General features: G+C 37.4%; 1 protein-coding gene across 1 annotated transcript in view; it reads right to left on the bottom strand.

Annotated features, from left to right (window-relative positions):
• CCDC85A (coiled-coil domain containing 85A) overlaps positions 1-25,010 on the bottom strand; it is a 337,993-nt gene that overhangs the window by 241,431 nt on the left and 71,552 nt on the right. The window contains exon 2 of the mRNA XM_063443740.1: positions 2,358-3,285. Coding sequence (XP_063299810.1) covers positions 2,358-3,285 — 928 coding nt within the window. The remainder of the gene's footprint in view (positions 1-2,357; positions 3,286-25,010) is intronic.

Here is a 25,010-nt window from a genome sequence, read left to right as displayed (position 1 = left end):
ATTTAAGTTTATAAACTAACATATAAGTGCCTCTTTTTTTTTTTCTCTAGAAATACGATAAAACGCATATTGTAAAATCTCTAAGCTATTTCTCATACATAATAATTCATGTCTGTAAAGCGTCCTGGGTATGGGCAATATAAAGAAATGCAATGTAAAATAAATGAAAACTAGCAACGCGTTTGCTATATTGGCAGCAATATATGAATACAAGTGTTCCTACAGCCTTATTTGCTAGGTAACATTAGACAAGCCGTTTTGCTTTTCCTCAACTAACAATCCCAACTGGGAATGACAACCAGATTTGGAGCCCTTTGATATTTTACTTTGACATGAAAATCAAAGCTTGCGGTAAAAGTAGAAATATGAAATAGATGATTCATAATAAACCACTTGGAAAAACACTGTTCCTTAAATCACAAGCACAGCAAGCTATAAAGAGACACAGCTATCTCACACTGTTGTCACACATTTTTCAGTATTTAAATCTATGAATATGCATGTTCTTATCCCCGTTCTCTACAAGAAGCCTTGTCTTTTTTTCAGCAGAAAGTAAGAATACCTGATGATCATTCATGTAGCACATTTACTGTAAAATCACACGAAATACTGAATATTCGTCAACCAAGTCTTAATATTTTACACAAAATTAAAGAGAATTAAAAACAGTGTGCAAAATGAAAAATACCATTTAAAAGAACTCCACAAAAAAAACCAAAGAAACTAAAAAACAAAACAGAGCATCATTTTAGCTGTCTATTTTGAGAGCACATTGTAGAAGACAGTTGACTAGCATTAGTTAAGTAGGTTTTAATTTTACAAGCTAAAACAGCCATGCTTGCATAACAGACACCTCTGCCAGGGCTTTGAGTAATGATTTAATCAATAACCATATCTAACTAAGACAAGGAAAATTAAAGTCTAATTAAGCCATCATGATTATATTTGGTAGTTGGTTGACTATAGATGTAGAGATGGTGAAGCAAATCAGGATTTTGTAGAATGGAGACCATGTAAGTGTTCATATTACTAAGCCCCACATGCAATATCTAATTTAGAAACATTTATATACATACCACTGCTAAATTATTAAATAATAATGTCAGATGAAGAAACTATAGAAAGCATCATAAAATATTTAAAATGTTAACATAGCGCACATTTCTTCAAGCTTAAAACTGTAAATACATTATACCCTATACCAAGTAAATACTGCAGAAAACATTTAATTATATTAAAAACATTGAAAATATGTACATATGAACTCACTATTATATGTTAATAACACAAATGTGCTTGTTTAACTTTATAGTGATATTAGCTATTGGGATCGTAGAGACTGCTATATTGTATGCCTATAAAAAGTTCCTCCAAGTACCATGACTACTTCAGTGTTTTGAGGTGGTCATGGTGATTGGAGTCTGTATGTGCAGTGGTTTCCTTGAGAAATGCTGCAAATAAAGAATTAAAGCACTTAGCTACAAGAGGTGTAACTCCATCTCCGGCAACTTAATTTACCAATCTGGAATAAGAATTCTGTGCATATTAGGAGTCTGTCAACAGCACACATTGCATGCTAGAGACAAATGACCAATAGCAGCATTCTGCCCCTTAGGCTGTCCTCCATGACGTCCCTCCACCTGCTGTGAGAGAGCGTGACACCACCGGAGGAGGATCAGGCTGAAGGAGAACTTGGCTTTGGTATGAGATAGAAAGGTGAGTTTATATATTTTATTTTTTTTTAAGTGTGGTGGGACATGTCACCTTTCTTAAAACACAGTTTTTTGGTTTCAGTAAATCTTTAATGTATGTATGATGATTGTATCAATACCTACATATATACTAAGTGCATTCAATGTTTTATATAAAAATTAGTTCTCTATTAAGTAGAATGGTTAGTTAGAAATAATGTTACAAAAAGCCTAAGGTTGTTTAACTCAAATAAATGTTAACTTTTTTCAAATCGTCCATTCAAAATAAAAACCAAACAAAAAAAAAACCTCTCTCTGTCCAAAAGATAGAAAATTACAAAGTAAAAAATACTTTGGTAATGACTATACTTGGGAACGTTGACATGCTTAGCATTTCTCTTGTTTGATCTTGAGCAAAGTTGCTGTTTTAGAACAGAACTTCACTAGTTGCGCTTGTGTTTTTATCACACATTGGCTAAAAGCTTTTTAGACAAAGATGATAATGTTTGGTGATTATTAATATTTGCCAGTTTTGTTTGGATATAGCATGAATTTATGTCTTACATATTTTTTTTAATGATATGTATCATATTTAGTCTGGCTGTTTTACACATGCAGAAAATTCCACTTAAAGAAATGGGGATTTCAGCAGGCCTTTTCACCCACCATTCATTCCATTGTACACACTTCTGTGATGAGATGACATTTCATCTGCTACTTGTCTCCTTAAGGTGCCTTCCCTGCTGCTCCCACTCAAAAGTTTGAGATGTTCTGGACTACCACCAAAATGTTGTCTGAGACACTCAGGGCTACTGCCCCTTGCTTTCTGAAGATGTTCTGCGTTTCCACTTAATATATGTTTTTGAAGATGTTCTGGGCTGCCACTGCTGAGCTTTTGGTATTCTGGACTACCACCAGACCTATGCAATTTAAAATGTTCAGGACTACTACTTAATATTTGTTTCTGTAGATTTTCTGGGCTACTACAAATATGTTTTTTCTGCTCAGGACTACTTTTACCCACGCTTTTATGATGTTCTGGACTTGCACTTTTCAGATGTTTCTGATGTTCAGGGCTGGCAGAACTCCTAGGCTTTTGAAGATGTTCCGGGCTCCCACTCCCGTGTTTCTGATGTTCAGGACTTCCTTCACTCCTATTTTTTTTAAGGTGCTCTGGACTACTGGTAGGGTTAGACTTATGATGGTCGGGGCTGTCTGTGCTTCCTGCGCTGGAGGTGCTGCTCCCATCACCAACATCTCGTAAGAAAGTACTGGCTGTTGTATTTAACTGACAGAGACTATTTTGACTGTCAATGGAACATCGGCTTCCTGCTCCCCCAATCTTATCCTCATCTAGCAAAACACAAATCTCTTTCAATTCCAAGTTTTCTTTAACTATTTCTTCTTGTCTTCCTTCAAGATCCTTAAGTTTCTGTAAATACACTGCAACTTCTTTTTGCATGATCCCTGAAGCAAATTTTCCAAGCCTTTGCCATTCTCTGGAAATCCTTTTCCCTTTTTGTCTGTCATCATCCAAGAAACAACAAAGATCTCGAAGTTCTTGATTGTCTTCCTGCAGCTTCTTGTTTACATCCTTTAAAAAAAAACAGAAATAAATAGTGTTAATAATCAAAAAAGTCTACATTCATTTTTTTTATATTAATAAACAGATCAACAAAACAAGGACAACGTGTATGAACTCTGATTACTAACTGTAGTAAAGGTTTGGTGCAATGGGTCGTATATCATATACACTATATGCAGTGTAAATAAAAATTAATCGCATGGCTGAAATATTTAAAGTGTTTGGATGAATTCAAGTAAAAACATTTCCATTATTTGCAGGCATCCCCACGAGGTAGAAAAAACATTAGGGGTGTGCTTATGGAAACACCAATGGTATCCAAAGGACTCCAAAGGACTACACGTATCCAAAGAACTACATGTAAAAAAATAGAATACACTATATAGTGCAAATCAGACAGGATAATATGTATACATTCAATATAGCTGGATACAAATAACACTGTGGAAATAGAAACTAAAAAATCAGTGAATAAAAAATAACAAAATTATAAATTTATATGTATATGGGATTCTAAGCCAACCTATAATATCTCAATGCAGCACAGGGACAATATAGCGACACAGAAATCAGACCAAGAGGGTATAGAATATTAATCCCAAAGTCACAATGTGATACTTAGAACATGGGAATAAAAAAAAACGTGATTTACATAGATTTGGTAAAACTAGCCAGTTGCAAAATACAGATCCCAGAATCAGCTCTAATACATGAACGCACAGCAAAGGAGTTCCATAATCGAGATGTAGATCAGCCAGTCAGCTTGGAACTCCCTTTCTCGTAATGATTTTGCGGTATTGTGGTTTCCATGGATAGCACAATTTCACAATCTTTTTTTTAGTGGTAGACGATATACAGGAGGGTGCAGACTAAAGAAACCCAGGAGGCATTGTTTATGATCATTAGCCACAAGGACTTGCCATCTGCGGATGGACTCACATCCATCACGAATATAATATATACTCCGTTTTTATATGTACACTCTTGAGTTTTATCTTTGGTTTTATCAGTGCTAATTGCTTTGGAATAAATTTTTTTTAGTCTGCACCTCCTGTGTATCAGCTACCACTAAATACAGATCATAAAATTGTGGTAACCCTGGAAATCATGAGACATCATTGAGATAATATTGTTTGGCTTAGAATCCCATATGTACCGGTATGTTTCTTCACATATATAATTTAATTTTTTTAATCACTGATTTTTTTACACTTGGTTTCTATTTTCACAGTATTATTTATCATCCAGCTGCGTATACATATTATTTTGTTTGATTTAATATGGTGTATTCTGTTTTTTGAACATGTATTCTGCATTGGTGGGAGTCCTTGGATACCATTGATAAGTATTTATGTGTTTCAATAAGTGCACACCTATTGTTTTTTATATTAAATTGCTATATTATTTAGAGAGATACAAAGTTTTTTTTAGGAGCTTTTGTTGCAGCTGGTTTTATTAATTTTTCAGTCATGTTGAGAGGATTTTTTTTTACACTTGTTTTTTTGTTTATCCACCTGAGTATTTATTACAGTTACAAAAAACAGCTATACAACTTTGTATAAACAGATATAGAAAAAAATACTTAGAAAGTGAATTGCAAGGAGAAGTCAACTAACTGACTTTTCCCTCAATTTCTGCTCAAGTACCTGAGATGATATGAGTGAGACATCCTTAATTGAGGTGTCTGGAATTATTTTGTCAGCCATACTGGGACCTGGCTTCTGTATCAACCACAAATGTGAAATATGTGTATGTTCATAAAATAAATAGTGTACACAAGTAGTCACCTCTTCACATACTGTCCAATTGTATTAGGTGTAATCCAACTAAAGGACTCCTGAAAATAGAACTCATGCAGAGCAGGTGTAGAGTACAAAGAAAAGGCAAATAAGTATTTTATATTAACAAAAGATTATTTTTTCTGGTGCTATGGATGAAACTCATAATCACAAAACAAACAAAATAGCCCATCCATTTCCATTTAGTTTGTTTTGTGCTATGTCATACAGTGTTTTTCGGAGTTGTGAAATTTAGACGAATTGCCAATTGCCCAAAATGCTGATGAAACAGAATCACGATTTGTTTGAAACCGAATGCACAGGTCTACTAAATACATTTTGGGGACACATCAATGGTGTCCATTGGTCTCCCAACAATGCAGCACAACGTTGGAGCAGCATTAAGCAAACATTTGGAGATCATTTATTCAGTTTAAACCAATGTGTGGTTCCGGGCATATATATTACCACAGTAAAATATGATATTGAGATGGCTGAAAGGTGGCCTGTAGTGTTTTTTTGCCATTATGTGAATTAACATGAATGTAACGGCTGTAGGGGATGGATAAAAGGTTGTAGGAAGAGTTTAAACTCTTTCTACAACCCGGTTAGCTTTCCTACATGTGGTTGCAATCATATCTCTGAAGATCATAACGCATGACATACAGATGCCTGAAAAGTGCCCTATCCATCAAGTAGGATTAGGCAAAAGAAGCCAAAAAGTGCACTACCTACCAAGTTGGGTTAGGCAGAAGGAGACAAAAGATGAATCATACTAAATATGAAATCACAAAAGGAATATTGACAAATCTCTAATGTCTTATCACCAGGGCCGCCACCAGAAATTTTGGGGCCCCTAACTCAGCTCAGGGTCTCGGCCCCCTGCGGCCCGCCTCCAAATATGCCCACTGGGTCAGTGGCGGATCCAGAGTCTGATCTCGGGAGGGGCACTTGTAGATTATTTAACTAAATAATCCAGACACAATAACCACTCAGTGTAGTGGTTATTGTGCCAATAGTGCCGGGACCCCCTCCCAGAGTAAGTAGTCAAACCGTTTAAGAACAGTTTGACAACTTACCTGAGGTCTGCTGAGAAATGGGGCTGTCATAGGGCATAGGAGCAGTGGTGTGTGCGAGTGGTGCAATGTGTTAGGGGTGCAGTGTGTGTGTGTGTGAGGGGGACAGTGTGTGAAGATTGCAGTGTGTGAGTGAGGGCGGCAGTGTATGTCAGGAGTGCAGTGTGTGTGTTAGGGGGGCAGTGTATGTGTGTGTCAGTATGTGTGTGTGACAGTTGCAGTGTATGTGTGTATGGGGGGCATTGTGTGTATGGGGGGCAGTGTATGTGTGTCTGGGGCAGTGTGTGTGTATGGGGCAGTGTGTGTGTATGGGGAGCAGTGTGTGTGTATGGGGCAGTATGTGTATAGGGGCAGTGTGTGTGTATGGGGGCAGTGTGTGTGTATGGGGGGCAATGTGTGTATGGGGGGCAGTGTGTGTATGGGGGCAGTATGTGTGTATAGGGGGCAGTGTATGTGTATGGGGCAGTGTGTGTGTATGGGGGCAGTGAGTGTGAATGGGGGGGCAGTGTGTGAATGAGGGGGCAGTGTGTGTATAGGGGCAGTGTGTGTGTATGGGGGCAGTGTGTGTGAATGGGGGGGCAGTATATGTGTGAGAGGGGCAATGTGTGTGTAGGGTGTGAGAGTGTGTTATAAGGTATGGGGGGCTTTATTTATAATATGCTTTTTTATATTTATTTAATTAAAATAAATATTAATTATGTCCCCCCTCCCTTCTTACCTTTACTGGAAGGAGGGGGGACATTTCTTGATCCCTGGTGGTCCCAGTGGGATTCATTGGTGGTTCCAGTGGGGAGAGTGAACTCTAGCCTGTAGCTCCAGGGCTAGAGTTCACTCTCGCGAGATTTGGAGCGTTGCCGTGGTAACCCCAGCAATGCTCCAAGCTCGCAAGAGGAGGACCCGGAGGAGCTGCAGGCTGAGCTCCCGGGTCCTCTCTCCCTCCCCCCGCCAGCTGCCAGCATAGTGCCTGCGGACCGGGGAGAGAGATCTCTGATCTCCCCTCCAGTCCGCAGGCACATTGCAGGGCTAGCACCTGCATGTGCTGGCAGGGGAGGGGGAGACCGTTGGTTTTCTCGGGGGGGGGCAATTGCCCCGCTTCCTCCCTGAATCCGCCACTGCACTGGATCCGCCACCAAATACCGCCCACAGGAATACACACACAGACACAAACACACACACTGATACAAAAGGACACAGATACATACTAACAGACACACATACTGAAACAGACATACACACATACAGGCATACATACTGACACACACATACTGGGACATACACACAGGCATACATAGTGACAGACACATACTAACATACATACAGACACACATGCACGAGGACATAAAGACACATACATACAGACACCGACATACATACATACACACACACACACATACATTGCAGACATACTGACAGACATACAGACACTGACATCCATACACACATACATTCATAATGGCATACAGACATACACAGACATACATTCATAATGGCATACATACATACATACATACATTCAGACTGACATACATTCAGACTGACATGCATATATACAGACATACATACAGACATCCATATACACATACACACAGACATACGTTCATAATAATATGCAGACATACATTCATACTGACTTACAGACATACATATATAATGACATACAGACATACATATATACATACATAGACATACCTACAGACAGACATACTTGCATACAGACATACATACATACATCCATAGACATACATACACACACAGACACACACAGACATACATACAGACATACATGCATGCATGCATACAGTCAGACAGACATACCTACATACATACACACAAACATGCATGCATACAGACATACATACATACAGACAGATAGACATACGTAGACATACATGCATACAGACAGACAGACATACATACATGCATACAGACAGACATAGACATACATATATACAGACAGACATACATGCATACATACAAAGACATACATACATGAATACAGACAGACATACATGCATACAGACAGACAGACATACAGACAGCCATACACATACATGCATACAGGCAGACAGACACACACAGAGCTCATTTTCCAGCCACCCTCCTGTCTCTTTTCTTTGCAGGAGGGTGGCTGGGGATGATGGGAGTCGGCGCGGCTGCCTCTTCACTGCCTCGCTCTCCCTCTTCACTGGTGCGCGCGCGCTCCTCCCGCACGGAGTGTGCTGGGAGGAAGTGACCACTCCTCCCAGCAGCACTTGCGGCTGCTTTTTTTTTTTTTTATAAAGGGGCCCGGTCGCGCTATACAACGGCCACAGCGCTGACCGGGCCCCTGAAGATATAGGGCCCATCGGGTGGCCCTAAGTGTGTGGCTTTCAGGCTTCTAAGCTATGTATGACAATTATCTGTGAACATGACTGATGTAGATGGTTTTGATGGCATGTGTAATTTTTGCTATATGTCCAAGTTAAAAATTTGCTTTCAAAAACCATTGCTGATAACTATTTGGTGTAGTGGCACTTATAGGGTTCTTGCAATCTTGGGCCAAGCCATGTCTATGGATCCCTTAACAGTCACTGTCAGCAGACAGGTATTTTTGTCCTTTCCATAGATCCATGATCGTCGGTGGAGAAAAACTTTGCTTAATGGTCCAGATTAACTTTAAGAAGTGAGTGGGTGAAATCTGGTAGAGGAAACTCAGAACTAGAAGGATCATGATAACTGGAATATAAGTACATGACCTCTTTGCTAAAGAAAGCTCAGAACTGTTTGGCATAAGACTAATTACTGAAACGATCAAGGCCTCATTGGTACTCTCTTCATCATTTGGCTTAAAGGCTACACTGAGCTGAGCATATGACCTCCATATTTAAGGAAGATTGGGGCTGCTTCTCCTAAGGCCACTTACTGAAATAAGCATATGACATCCGTTAGAGGATCTCAGGGCAGGATATTCAATGAACAATTCCAAATTGACGGAGTGACCTCTAGCAGAAGCTCAGAGCTGTTTAATGTAGGTCTAGTCACTGAAATGAGTAGATACGCTCCGAGGATGCTCTCGGCTAGACATCTATAGCAATTTGTCATCTGAGACAATAATAGACAATGTAAATATTCTATCAGATAAATCTGAATGTGCAGGGCAAACATAGGTTGATAAGTCTATATAAATGAACTCCCACGGTTTAAAATTATGGCACTGCCATCTGTAGTCACTGAATAGTTGGAACACAGGCATAACTGAATTAAAATTTAATGATCTCCCATAAAACATCTTTTCATTCATGCAATTTTATGCAAACACATTCTAATAGGTAACATTACTGACTAAACCAGTGCAATGCAGCAAACTGAGACATAACATGGTGTGTACAGGGAGTGCAGAATTATTAGGCAAGTTGTATTTTTGAGGATTAATTTTATTATTGAACAACAACCATGTTCTCAATGAACCCAAAAAACTCATTAATATCAAAGCTGAATATTTTTGGAAGTAGTTTTTAGTTTGTTTTTAGTTATAGCTATTTTAGGGGGATATCTGTGTGTGCAGGTGACTATTACTGTGCATAATTATTAGGCAACTTAACAAAAAACAAATATAAACCCATTTCAATTATTTATTTTTACCAGTGAAACCAATATAACATCTCAACATTCACAAATATACATTTCTGACATTCAAAAACATAACAAAAACAAATCAGTGACCAATATAGCCACCTTTCTTTGCAAGGACACTCAAAAGCCTGCCATCCATGGATTCTGTCAGTGTTTTGATCTGTTCACCATCAACATTGCGTGCAGCAGCAACCACAGCCTCCCAGACACTGTTCAGAGAGGTGTACTGTTTTCCCTCCTTGTAAATCTCACATTTGATTATGGACCACAGGTTCTCAATGGGGTTCAGATCAGGTGAACAAGGAGGCCATGTCATTAGATTTTCTTCTTTTATACTCTTTATTGCCAGCAACGCTGTGGAGTACTTGGACGCGTGTGATGGAGCATTGTCCTGCATGAAAATCATGTTTTTCTTGAAGGATGCAGACTTCTTCCTGTACCACTGCTTGAAGAAGGTGTCTTCCAGAAACTGTCAGTAGGACTGGGAGTTGAGCTTGACTCCATCCTCAACCCGAAAAGGCCCCACAAGCTCATCTTTGATGATACCAGCCCAAACCAGTACTCCACCTCCACCTTGATGGCGTCTGAGTCGGACTGGAGCTCTCTGCCCTTTACCAATCCAGCCACGGGCCCATCCATCTGGCCCATCAAGACTCACTCTCATTTCATCAGTCCATAAAACCTTAGAAAAATCAGTCTTGAGATATTTCTTGGCCCAGTCTTGACGTTTCAGCTTGTGTGTCTTGTTCAGTGGTGGTCGTCTTTCAGCCTTTCTTACCTTGGCCATGTCTCTGAGTATTGCACACCTTGTGCTTTTGGGCACTCCAGTGATGTTGCAGCTCTGAAATATGGCCAAACTGGTGGCAAGTGGCATCTTGGCAGCTGCACGCTTGACTTTTCTCAGTTCATGGGCAGTTATTTTGCGCCTTGGTTTCTCCACATGCTTCTTGCGACCCTGTTGACTATTTTGAATGAAACGCTTGATTGTTCGATGATCACGCTTCAGAAGCTTTGCAATTTTAAGAGTGCTGCATCCCTCTGCAAGATATCTCACTATTTTTGACTTTTCTGAGCCTGTCAAGTCCTTCTTTTGACCCATTTTGCCAAAGGAAAGGAAGTTGCCTAATAATTATGCACACCTGATATAGGGTGTTGATGTCATTAGACCACACCCCTTCTCATTACAGAGATGCACATCACCTAATATGCTTAATTGGTAGTAGGCTTTTGAGCCTATACAGCTTGGAGTAAGACAACATGCATAAAGAGGATGATGTGGTCAAAATACTCATTTGCCTAATAATTCTGCACTCCCTATATATGATGTCCATAGACTCTATAAAGGAGAATCATCAAGCATGTGGATGGAAGCTACAGCAGTGCAACCATACATTCATAATGCCATGCAATTAGAATGCCCAGCATGATGTGCCATCAAACAATATATTTATATATTATATGCGAAGAATCTAGAATGCATAGTAGGCCATAACTCACAAATAAAATGTATTCATTTAAAAACGTAGAGCTTTTCTGCAATGTTATCCAACTTCAATGAGTGTTGGCATGTATGTATTGCACAACATATGGGAGAGATTTGAAAACATAAAACTATATATGTTCAGTATATACCATTTATGAAAATGTGCAGTGGATCAAGGTACTTTTTTTGCAAATACAAGATGGAATCTCAACCCAACTATGAGCAGATAGTAGTGAAAGTGCATCCCAGATACACATAAATCAGAGTTTTATAGCTATTTGCTGAACAAAGCCTTGATCCTTTGAAAAATATAAACATTTAGTGGCTGTCCACTACAAATCATCTGTTTTGGCCCAAATTCTAAAGGATTTCAGTTTGTAACAACACAAATATACACGTTTAATCTCTCGCTCTCTGATCTCTGCACCATAGTCACTTCAGTAAGATGACGTGGTTATGGTGCTTAGAGTGACCCTTTAAGCAAATTAGGAGTTTTTGGGGGGAATACACATGACTGTTCTTGACTCTAATATGTTACTCATGGGCTGTTATGCAGAACACTTTGTAGAGGGCGCTACAGGCATTGGATTGAAGCCCATACTTTTGTCTATAAACCCACCAATGTTCTTTTTGCATAATTTGTAAACCACTCTGGAATACTAAATAGAAATAAAAATAAATAATACAGAAATTCATAAGACGGTTGTATATAACTTGTAGTTCTCGAGGGTTGTATTCATTAAAATAAAAATATAAACTAGAGCAAAATGATAGTGCTAACAAAAAATAAGAAAAAAAAACCCTACACATAAAAAATATGTTTAATTAACGCAACATATATAGCAAGAGCATTTTTCTGAGATGAAAGTATCCAAAAGTGAAGGAGGTCAATAAAACGTCAAACCAAAAGAACTTCTAAAGCTACCCCCAACAATGCATGCATGCAGAGGGATTTATACAGATAATTTTTAGATTCTAGAAACATAACAAAACAAACCTGCAAATAAATAAATATAAAATATAAATGCAAAGGACAGATATGTCTAGATCCAGTACGTAGGTTTCATGATGCAGAGAATCAAACAAGAACAATGTTAAAGTCACATTTATGTTCTTTCATTACAGGTGGCCACTTTCATTTGTATTGAAAAGAATCCTACCTTCATGGTACATTAACTGATATATTCATGCACTCATGCATAAAAGTGCGTTTAGCTCAATTCTTATTTTATATTTTCACAGATTTCTTTGCAAAAATCCCACATTAATGGCCTTGATTTAATAAACATTCCCTTACAAAAACTTTCCAAATGATTTATCCATAGAAGTCATAATTAACATCTATGGGAGTTTTTGTAGATATATCATTTGGGAAGTTTGGCTAACAGCATTGAATCATTTGGAAGGTTTATTAAATCAAGATTTATTATCAAGATTATATTATATATTTAATAGGCTTTCCTTTTTTTTATTTAAATTACCGCTACCTGGAAAGTGGAATTACCCAGAACTATTTAAAGCATTGTACATTAATTCAATTAGCTTTGGAGTTTTGTGTTTGTTTCTCTACTTAAAAAAGAGTTGGGATCTCGTATAGAAGAGATGGAAGGTTTTAAGAGACAGATATTGCTCTCAAGAGATTAGTAATCTTTCTACCTGCAAACATGCTGAGGACCCACCCTTCTTACATGCCACCAGAAAATCTTGTCAGAGGCTATTTAAAGGGACACCCCAAGCACCAAAACAACTTTTAGCTTAATGAAATGGTTTTTGTGTATAGATCATGCCCCTGCAGTCTCACTGTTCAAATCTCTGTCATTTATTAGTTAAATCACTTTCTTTATCTAGCCCTAGCCACACCTCCCCTGGCTGAACCTCACACAACTAACCTACAGGTTTCCTGAAACTATAGTCTATTTTTTAAGTTTATACAAAGGAAAAAGGTATTCACTATATGCTCTGAGACACACAGAATTCTTAAGGGTAAAGTGTTCCATTAAGACACTCAGAAATTACAAAAGATACAAAGAAAAAACACAAAAGGAAGAAAATGTGTGAATAAATCACCACAAGTGATAACGGAATAGTACAACCTGTACAGTAATACGACCCTGAGGAAGTCCAGAAGAGGACGAAACGCGTTGGACTTTTACTTTTATCTGCTAATATTATATATGTTTATTATTATTTGCTTTTACTCTGTACCTGTGGTCCTGGAATATTTCCTGCTGCCTATTGGAGACCTGAACACAACATTGTTATGGAGATATGCTGTTTGTCAACTGACAATTTACATACAGTGTTTATGGTAAAGTTCAACTAACAGGACATGAGATAAGAACCTCTACAGCAAATACACTGTGCTCTAATGCAGACAGTGTAAGTCACAGCCATGGAGGTGTGGCTTGGGCAGCATAAACAAAGCAATTTAACTCCTACACAGCAGAGAACTGAGCTGGGAGATTGCATGGGTGTAATCTATAAAACAAAATTGCTTCATTAATATCCAGTTATTTTGGTGCTTAAAGTGTCTCTTTAAGTCCATATCCAGTCAAATAATGTTAGGATTAAAGGGGTCCCTGAAAATGCTTGGCCTAAAGCTTTGGCTAGATATGTAGCCTTATTCACATACACGTACTGTACCATAAAGGAAGTCAAGACTCTGTAGCTGGAACATGGTTACCAAATATCAGTGCTGAAGCTCCAGTTTAGTAAGATGCCTGATAAAGACTTATTGATCTGACATAATCTGTATATCTTAGTTGTATATATGATATGACAAGACTCTTAGTTAGGCTAGCTGTTTTTTTGCAGATGACTTGCTATTTATTACTTACTATTATTTATTTATATTACTACGTTACATTGTCAGATATTTGACTAATTACTCTTGTTACTTAAACTAGTAGTTAACACTTCTAACTTAACATTGAGGGCGGAGGATTGATCAGTCAATCAATCAATCATATTTGGTGCTTTCTTAATAATTAACCCCTTAAGGACCGGACTGTTTTTGCGATGTTGTACATTTGCGACCAGGTCTTTTTTTACACTTTTGTGGTGTCTGTGTTTAGCTGTAATTTTCCGCTCTCTCATTTACTGTTCCCATACAAATTATATATTGTTTTTTTCAGGACAAAAACGGCTTTCTTTACATACCATTATTTATATAATCTCATGTAATTTAATTAAAATAAAATAGAAAAATATGATAAAATATTGAAAAAAATACATGTTTTTTGACTTTTACTTGAAAAATCATTTACTCATCTACAAAAGCGAATGAAAAAAACTGCTAAATAGATTCAAAATTTTGTCCTGAGTTTAAAAATACCCAGTGTTTACATGCTTTTTTGCTTTTTTTTGCAAGTTATAGGGCAATAAGTACAAGTGGGATATAGTGGTTTTAAAACATACAATTTTAAAATTTATCAATAGTGACATTGTAACACTATTATCTGTCATAAATCTCTGAAAAACACCCCACATGTACATATTTTTTTTAAAGTAGACAACCCAGGGTATTCAATATGGGGTATGTCCAGTGTTTTTTAGTAGCCACTTAGTCACAAACACTGGCCAAAGTTAGCGTTCATATTTGTTTGTGTGTGAAAAAAGTAAAAAACTAAATTGAACGCTAATTTTGGCCAGTGTTTGTGACTAAGTGGCTACTAAAAAAGACTGGACATACCCCATTTGCAATACCTTGGGTTGTCTTCTTTTGCAAATGGTATGCCATCATGGGAGTAATTCTCATTCCTGGGCTACCATACGCTCTCAAAGGCAACGTAACCAACCTGGCCATTTTCAACGTAAAAATATGTGACCCATATATTTGACCCTGTAACTTTCAAAAACGCTATAAAACCTGTACATGGGGGGTACTGTGATACTCGGGAGACTTTTCTGAACACAAATATTAATGTTTAAAAACAGGAAAGCGTATCACAACAATTATATCATCAGTAGAAGTGCTGTTTGGGTGTAAAAAATGCAAAAAAAGTCACTTTCACTGACAATATCATGGCTGTGATATTTTTTACTGTTTTGAATCATTAATATTTGTGTTCAGCGAAGTCTCCTGAGTAAAACAGTACCCTCCATGTACAGGTTTTAGGGTGTCATAGAAAGTTACAGGGTAAAATACAGTGCTAGCACATTAAATTCTCCGGTCTTTCGTCCTGGGTTGCAGCCAGGTCCCTCAAATTGCAATCAATAAAATTACTTAATTATGTAAAAATATTACATAAATACGCATGTAGAATTTAAATATATATGCATATTTATATATTTGAAGTCTACGTGTATATTTATATAATTATTTATGTAATTTTGTATATGGACATATGTATATTTTGTATTATTATTATTTATTTATATATACATAGATATATATACATTTTTGTTCTAAGTGTATTTTGATATAAATATATATATATTAATATCAAAATACAATTTCATATAGACATATAATTATTTTTTAATTTTTTATTATTATTTTTAAATTTTTTAATTTAACTTAAATTACTTATTATTTGTATTTTATAATAATATATATATACAATATATATAGTTATTATATATATTATATATATACGTGTGTAGTTTAATTATACATGTATTTTTATATTAATATATGTACATATTAATATAAAAATACACTTGGCATGACATTATATATATGATATATAGACATATATTATATAGATATAATATGCCTATATGTCATATATATATATACAAATATATAATATATATATATATTTTTTAATTAACATTAACTTTAATTTTTTTTTATTTTACAGTTGCAGGGAGACTGCCTGTCAGCACAGACAGTCCCCCTGCAGGCAGAGACTAGGACACCTATTGTGACCATGTGGTCGCCCTGTTGGGCGATCACATGGCCCCAGGGGTCCTAATCCACCAAGGGGAAACTGTCTGGGCTGCAGGCAGTCTCCCCACACCGGGACCAACGCCGATCGCCGCCGGGGGAACGACGGTGATCGGGTAGGTACATAAGACCGCTGTGACGGTTCAGGACCGTCAGCGGTCGGCAACGGTAAAATGCCGATGACGGTCCTGAACCGTCACCAGTCCTTAAGGGGTTAAAATACTAGCTGCTGGACATACAAGCATTACAGGACATGCTTTACTAGAGTGAGCCTTATAAGAGACAATCCAACTAATCTTAGTACACGGAAGGGCCTTCAAGCCAGCAAAAATAATGAATAAAAATATAAACTATGTTTAATTTTTGTGCTCTACACTCAACACTCTCAATGGTCTATATTAGAGATAGGCAACCTTCCGCACTCCAGATGTTGTAGACTACATCCCCCATAATGCTCTTATACCCATAATGCTGGCAAAGAATCATGGGAGGTGTAGTCCAAAACATGTGGATTGCCGAAGGTTGCATGCCTAAAAAGTTAAGATACATGATGTAAAATAAAAATAAATGTTTCCTAATCAAACCAACAAAAACATTCACAATAAACCAAAATGAATGTAGACTCTACATTTATTTTAGTTTTATTGTGAATGTTTTTGTTGGTTTCATTAGGAAACATTTTTATTTAACTTCATGTATCTTAGCTTTTTAGCCATGCGTGTGTGGACAACAGAAGAGGTAAAAAAGAAAATCTGAGAATATTGGATCACTTCTTGGGAGAGATCTGATTGGTTTTCTCTATACTGTACAGTGAGACTCACACACTGACACATGTACGTTTTTATTTTTTAGCTTTTATTTCCCTTTTAAAACAACAGCATATTCTCTCCACCATGGCACTGAAAGGGCAACTTTATACTATAGTACATGTACAGACAGGCTACTCTATGTATCGAATTTATGTTGTCTATTATATGCCATAAATTAAGTATGACATGATGTTGCAGTTTCAATTGCTTCTTGTGTAATAGTCTTTTTCTACTCAGAAGTCTTTTTCATGTGGTGTCACTGCTTTGATACAAAATATTTTAAATATTTGGGTGTAAATTTTCTGCAATGTGAATAAATTTGTTGAGTACTAGTAAATCAATTTGTATAGCTGAATGTATATAAATGGTTGCCACATGTCTCTTTTTGGCATTTGCACCAGCTTTGCCTCAGAGGATGTCAAAGATTTGAGAGACCAGATGAGTCCCCTCCAGGAGTTTGTAAGCTCCTTTGAAAAACCTCCTAAAACACCTTTATGAGTGGAAAAAATCACAGACCTGATCCCCTTGTCTTAACTTTCTAACCCCTCCCCCTTCTCCTCTCTGTCAATACATCTCTTCTGCTTTGCTTAGGTTATCTTTCTACCTTCTACTCTCTTCTGCATTGGATACAGTTGTAATCAAAATTATTCAACCCTCACTGAAAATCAGGTTTATTGTCAAAATTTACAGACTATCAGCTGTTTGCAATGAACAAATTAAACAAAAGCTATTGAAATAGCTCAACACAACAAATTCTACAAATGGCTTCCCCCAATTCAACTGTAAATGCAACTTATAATTACTTCCTCAGTTTTAAAATTATTCAACCCCTGAAGAGAATCCTTCACAGCAGCATAAATATGAAAAACAGGTGTCTTCTCAAGCACACCTGATGCAACTAATCAAGGGCTTCATTAGTTGCACCAGGTGTGCTTGAGCTTGTCAGGGTATTTATATGGGCAGACATTTTGTGCTATGATAGAAATCAAAAGTGTATACTGCCTGAATCACTCAGAACAGAGCAGACTCCATTTTGGATTTCAAGCTAACAAAGACACAAATTTCTATCTTTTCTGTGACTAACCTAGCCGGAGCTAAGGAATGCATTGTATATACAAACCATGTGATAAGAAATGAGAACGGGGGATGCTCTGCCTAGATGTTAATGGAATATAAATAATTCTAAACCCAGACATTAGTGATAATTTTACTTTCTAAAATTCACAAGGTCTCATTGTAAAGTAAAAGTTGAAATTAAGTTTAAACTGACAAGTAACCTTAAGTTATGGCAACCATAAAGATAAGCTAAATAACGTCAGAATAGCCACCAGGAAAAGTTAACTCTTTCCTGGATAGGAATGTTTAGTGGGACGAGACTGCCCTCTATGGACCAAATACCTAAATTGCTATCTGGAAGGTAACCACACCTCCAGTTTGCCTATTGGTCTGTCACCTAGTGACGAACAGAGAATCTTTCCCTTTAAAAAGTTAAGAAGCAAGTGAGTCAGAGCGAGAAAGAGACCCATGACAAACATTCTTTGACACTTGACTACCTACTCATATGATGAGAATATCTACCTAACTGGTAATTATACTGGTTTCATTTAATTAATCTAAATTAATTAAAATGTTCTAATAGCATGATATATGACTGGATAAATCCCGATCAGATTTCGATATTTAGAAATCTTAGTTAACTAAGAAATATATAGTTATAACCATTCCATTCTGCAGATGGAATTAGAATAATTATGTATTAATGTGACATATCACATGTTAGCATATCGTGTTATTTATCCAGGTGTATTGATTTGCTCTAAAATAAGATAAAATATCTGTTTAGGCAAGTTAAAATTTCATCATAAATCTCTGTGTACCACTTGAAATACCTTAACTGGCTAGGGGTTTGTTGCGTCACATTTCTCTACATGTTATAAATATGGCTACCAAAAGAATGGTCCACAAAGTTAAAAGAAGAGATCATCGCCCTTCACAAACAAGTAATAGGATACAAAAAGATAGCAAAGGCACTGAATGTTCAAAAGTTAAAGGAACACTGGTTACAGCCACTGGACAGGGTAGAAAAGGAAGCTATCAATGGCTGCAACCAGATTTCTGAGAAGGCGGGTTTTAAAAAAAAAAAAACTTAAAATGACTGCAAAAGATCTGCAGCAAGACTTGATGGCAACAGGCAGTGAGATTTCAGTCAACAAAGTAAGGTCTGCACTAAACGCAGAAGGCTTCCATGCCAGAATTCAGATATACCCCACTACTGACCCAAAAGCACAAGAAAAGTCAGCACCATGATGCTCAAAATTATATGAATAAGCCACAAAAGTATGGGGATTCTGTTCTTTGGAGCGACAAAATTGGAACTATTCGGCCCAATGGTCAGTGGTCTGTCTGGTGGAATAAGAATTAAGTAAATACTGCAAAGAAAACTCTGCATACAGGTAAGCATGGTGGTGACTCGGCGATGGTCTGGGGCTGCTTTGCATTCTCTGGCAATTGAAACCTGCACTTTTTGGAAGGCAAGATGGATTCATTGACGTATCAGGAAATCCTAGGAGAAGACATCGTGCCGTCTTTAAAGGGACACTATAGTTACCAGAACAACTACAGCTTATTGAATTTCATCTGGTGAGTAGAATCATTACCTTCAGGCTTTTTGCTGTAAACACAGTCTTTTCAGAGAAAATGCAGTGTTTACATTACAGCCTAGTGATAACTTCACTGGCCACTTCTCAGATAGCTGTTAGAGATCCTTCCTGGGTCATGGCTGCCTAAAATGCATCCAAACATTCAGTCTCCTCCCTATGCATGCAGACACTGAACTTTCCTCATAGAGATTTGTTGATTCAATTAATCTATATGAGGAGATGCTGATTGGCCAGGGCTGTGTTTGAATCATGCTGGCTCTGCCCCTGATCTGCCTCCTTGTCAATCTTAGCCAATCCTATGGAGAAGCACTGCGATTGGATCAGGCTACCACTTCTGATGATGTCAGCAGACTGCTTGTTTTTCTGAGGCAAGCAGCATGCAGAGTTACAGCTTCGGTCTTGAATACAGTAAGATTTTGCTGTATTTATGGAGGCATGAGAGGCCCAGGGGGACTAGATGGTGGTTTTAACACTATAGGGTCAGGAATACATGTTCGTGTTCCTGACCCTATAGTGATCCTTTAAGGAAACTGAAGCTTGGGCATCATTGGACCTCCCAACAAGACAATGATCTCAAGCATACTTCAACTTCCATCAAGGCTTGGTTGACAGTTATCACAGTAACCTGACTCAAACCCCATACAAATCTCAGGAGGTATTTGAACTATTTTACTGGACTGGAGGCCATTGCTCATGAACAATGGGCTAAGATTCCTCAGGAACGCTGCTAGAAGCTGGTGTCTGGCTATGCATCTCATTTGCAGCAGGTCATAACAGCAAAAGGGTGCTCTACTAAGTACTAAAGATGCTTGCCATGAAAAGGTTGAATAATTGTGAGACTGGAGAAGTCATCTTAAGTTGCATTTTCAATTGAATTAGGGAAAACCACTTGAAGCATGTGTTGAGCTATTTCAATTGCTTTTGCTTGACCATTGTTCATTGGAAACAGCTGAAAGTCTGTAAATGTTGACAATAAACTTGATTGTTATTTATTACAACTGTATTTGGATACATTCTCTGGGGGGAAAATATGGCATTGTCTTTTATGCTGCGTTGGATCTGTGCAATCTTAATAGACTTTGATTAACAGCAAAAAAATGGCTCTGATTAGTGCAATGTAAAAAAACAAAAAAAATACATTTCATTTGTGTACTGAAGTACTTGCATATCTGATTTTACTACGTTTTTTTTCTCTAAATGGCACTTGAGTTAAAAATACTTGTATTGGATCAAGTACGCTCAATATAGATTTCATGATATTATCCAATCTTACTTACTATCACAAGAGTGATGTAAAGTGACCTTTGCAAATGCTAGGAATATTGCAAAACACTGGTACACTGGACCATAAAACCATGAAGAAATCTAAACTATGTGATAAATAAAAGGAGTGATTTCAGCATGTTTTTATTTTACCTCTAACAAAAAAACAACAACATAAATTGCATATTATTAAATAAGGACACGTGATAAATCAGCAACGTACATACACTTGAGTAAATTACCTAAAACATTATTAATCACACAAAAAAATGTTCAGTGTAAACTAATGCTCTTTGGAATATTTGTCCAATGCATGTTTTACATATGAATATCGGTAAATGCATAAAATGTGCAAATTTGATGACTTTCGTGAGCCTAAAATAAGTGTTGCAGGTATAATTTTTTCCATTCGTGGTTTTCTATAATAAAAGGTTTTGTAGCCGATTTTTATGTAAATTATGGGGACGTTATGGGAGCTTTATTTGACATCACGATACTAAAATATTTTATTCGTTTTAGTAAGGCTTAAAAGGTTTGTGCAGGGAAAAAAAAATCCTTCATATTTTTTAATGCATTATAGAGATACTGCATTAAAATATTGGAAAACAAATAAATTCGGGAGCATCTCACTCTGGTCTTTATTTCATAATCTTTTGCCCAGGATTAGTTGATGAGATAAGTAGTTAATCCATAACCAGCAGTTCCAGTCATCATATAGGATGATTGGAATTGCATTACAAACCAAGGGTAGCCATAGCACAGCAAGAACAGCCCTGTTCACTTATCTTTTAGGTCCAGTAAATAATAATACATAACAGTTACAGTGTAGGACAGAGACATTTCTGTTGAAGTATCACTGTAGTAAAACAAAGGAAAGCATCTCTGTGTAGGATTGACAAGGTTTATGCTGAAGCCACAGTTTTAAGATTGTTTTGAATGATGAAAACTTTATCCCAAACTGAACAGATTTGTACAACAACAAATGATTTACTAATAAATCATAGTGAGAGAAAGAGAAAAAAAATAGATTAATATTGTCAATTTATATTTTTACTTTTTACGAGCTGATGGAGATTCTGACCCATGTATTTGATTAACCTCTTGAGGACCAAGGCTTTAAGATGCAACGCATTAGTGACCAGGTTCTTGTTCCAGCTCCTGTCCTTGACCTGTACCTGGCCAGCCAGGAATCCAGGGAAGCCACCCACACTGCTAGATATACACAGAAATGCAGAAAAACCTCAAACACAACACAGAACCCGCACAAACTCAACACCACTGACAGTCTACATACATGCACACAACCTCACATGCAGCCTCTCACATGCAATACCCAAAACAGCCCCACATATACACACACTACCAAACACACAATGGGACAAATCCATCTACACACACAATTCCACAAGCAGCCCCTATTCGTAGGTATCATACACCACAAACTACTTGTGAAAATATACAATATAATGGCTCATATACGCAAAAATACAATGATACAAAGCAACTGAAGTATAAATAACACAAGCAGAATATGGGGCAACATACATATCTCAATTTAAAAAACATTAGGACCGACATGCTACGGGACATCACAATTTTATTTTGGCACATTGCTGCTAATAGGTTGCCTACCCCTGCCCTAGACCATGTAATTAAGAGCATTTTGAAAAAAATTTTAGAAACCAAAAATTTTAAATTAGTTAATTTTTAGTGTTTATTCTTCACACATTGTTTTTGGAAAATTCACAGACCATGTGTGTCCCACAACTGCAAACACCACGCATTTATATTCTTCTACTGTTCTCAAATACAATGATACTCCACATGTATACCTTTTCCCCTTATCCTGACCCTAATTAAACCCTTAATGCAAGATTTTATCCAACCCATAAACCAAGCCATAAATCAAGTCCTGATCAAACCTATAATCCTACCTTTAATCTAATCCATAATCCAAGACCTAAATCAAGTCATAATCAAACCCATAATCCAACCGATAATCTAACCCCTTTTCCTACCCTTAATTCAACCCATAATCAAGCCTCTAATCCAAGCCATACTCCAACCTCTATTTCTACCTATAATCTAATCCCACCTATAATATGACATTAATCTGTCTTGCTTTATTCTTTTACCACTTACTTTCATGTGTTTGTTTATTTTTACTTTTTGTAATAAAATATTATATGTATTTTACTACAGTTCCTGAATTTCATCACCAATACCGGGACCTATTGATTGAACAACACGCTAAGTGGATATACAACACCTACTGAGTTCAGAGCCAACCTTAAGGACTCTAAAATATGTGAGTGTTCTCGATATTTGGTTTTAAGACTATTATCATTTATACAATCTGCGCTATGACACTTTTATATTTGTATTAATAGGTTTTATCCTGTATATTGATGCCGAAGTGAAGTACGCTTTCCATGTTGTGCGCTATCACCCTTCTTTTCTACATGACATTAATATGACCCTAATATAACCCATAAGCTAACCCATAATTCTACTAATAATATTACCTATAATACCAGTCTTAATCTGATCCAATCCTCCTACAGTGGGCAAGCAGGGGGACCACCTCAGAGTCTTTTCAGACTCCCTGGTACTGGGGGATACTGTGCCAGGGTGAGGGGGCAAAATATTTTTTATAGTTATCATGGTAGCTCGATCTCGCTACTGTGGCATTTAAAGGGCTGTGAACACTGCTCATGGCCCTTAGCTCCTGGAAGCTGGGGGCCGTGAATAAAATACTGTGGCTGAGCAAGATTACTCAGCCACGGTATTTAAGGGGTCATGAGCAGCGTTCACTGAGCGCCGCTTGTAGCCAGGGCCGGATTTTCCTATAGGCTAACTAGGCTTCAGCCTAGGGCCTCAAGATCAAGAGTGGCCTACATTCAAATTGTTTGCAAAATTAAAATTACACTATTCTAAAAACAGTGAACACTAAAACACTGAACCGAAAATAAGGAGAAATTCTACGCATATGATATGACCAGTGGCGTACTAAGGGGGGAGCGGGGGGGGGGCAGTCCGCCCCGGGTGCCACTTACTAGGGGGTGCTCGGGGCAGACTGCAATGCCCCTCCTGCCACGATCGCAATGTGCAGAGCTGCAGACCATGGATCTCGCGTGCACTGCCCAATCAGAGCGTTGCTGCGGGTTACCACGGCAACGCTCTGATTGGGTCTCGCGAGATCCATGGTCTGCCACTGGACCACCAGGCAGCCCCCACTGGACCACCAGGGATTTAAGGTAATATTTTTAGTCACCCCCCTCTCCTCATCACCCCCCTCCCTCTCACAATCACCCCCCCTCTCCTCATCACCCCCCTCCCTCTCACAATCACCCCCCCTCCTCATCTTGACTTTTTTTTTATTTATTATCCGTGCCACATTTTTTATAAAGGTTAGTACCAATCACAACATGTTTCATTTAACATATTGATATATATCACAGTAATGATGTATTTTATTGTCTCTCATGTAATTTACAAACTTAAAAATGGGAGGTGAAAGGACCTCATAAGTGGAATAGCCTAGGGCCTCTTTTCATCTAAATCCGGCCCTGCTTATAGCTCATCAGTCAGTCTGGGGCCACTAACTGTGGCTCTATTTGCTGGCACCAAATGGGCAGGTTTCAATTCACCAGTATGGCTTTCTTTTAATAATGTTGTGTCGTGGACCAAAATAGTACAGTTTAAGGTCATTTCAATATCTTCTATGACATTGTAAACTTAATCACTTTATTTAAAGCTGTGGATAATATCATCCAAGAGCAAGATCTTTTATTGAAGGAGACAGTCTTATATTGAAATTCTTTAATTAAACATTCTATAGTTTATATTTATATTTGAGAATGCTGTGATTGCCTGCATATGGCATTCGCTCATAAAATGAATAATTAGAACTGCTGCACTTAGATATATAAAGTGGCTATGTATGTAAAAAATATAATATCCTTGCGTTTTGTTGTTATTGTTTTTTTCCCCAAAATGAGCAATGTCATTATGTACCTTTCTACTAGTTCACTCTAAATGCCCCCATATGGTATATGTTCTTCTTTTCAGAAGCTCTCAGAACACACTGTAATAAAACACTCCAAGTATATATTCTGACTAATATTTTATAGAACTGTTTTTCCTGAATGAATTTGAACAA

Source organism: Pelobates fuscus, chromosome 2, assembly GCF_036172605.1.
Source record: "Pelobates fuscus isolate aPelFus1 chromosome 2, aPelFus1.pri, whole genome shotgun sequence".
In the NCBI taxonomy this organism is placed as follows: domain Eukaryota; kingdom Metazoa; phylum Chordata; class Amphibia; order Anura; family Pelobatidae; genus Pelobates; species Pelobates fuscus.
This window is presented reverse-complemented; position numbering and strand designations above follow the sequence as displayed.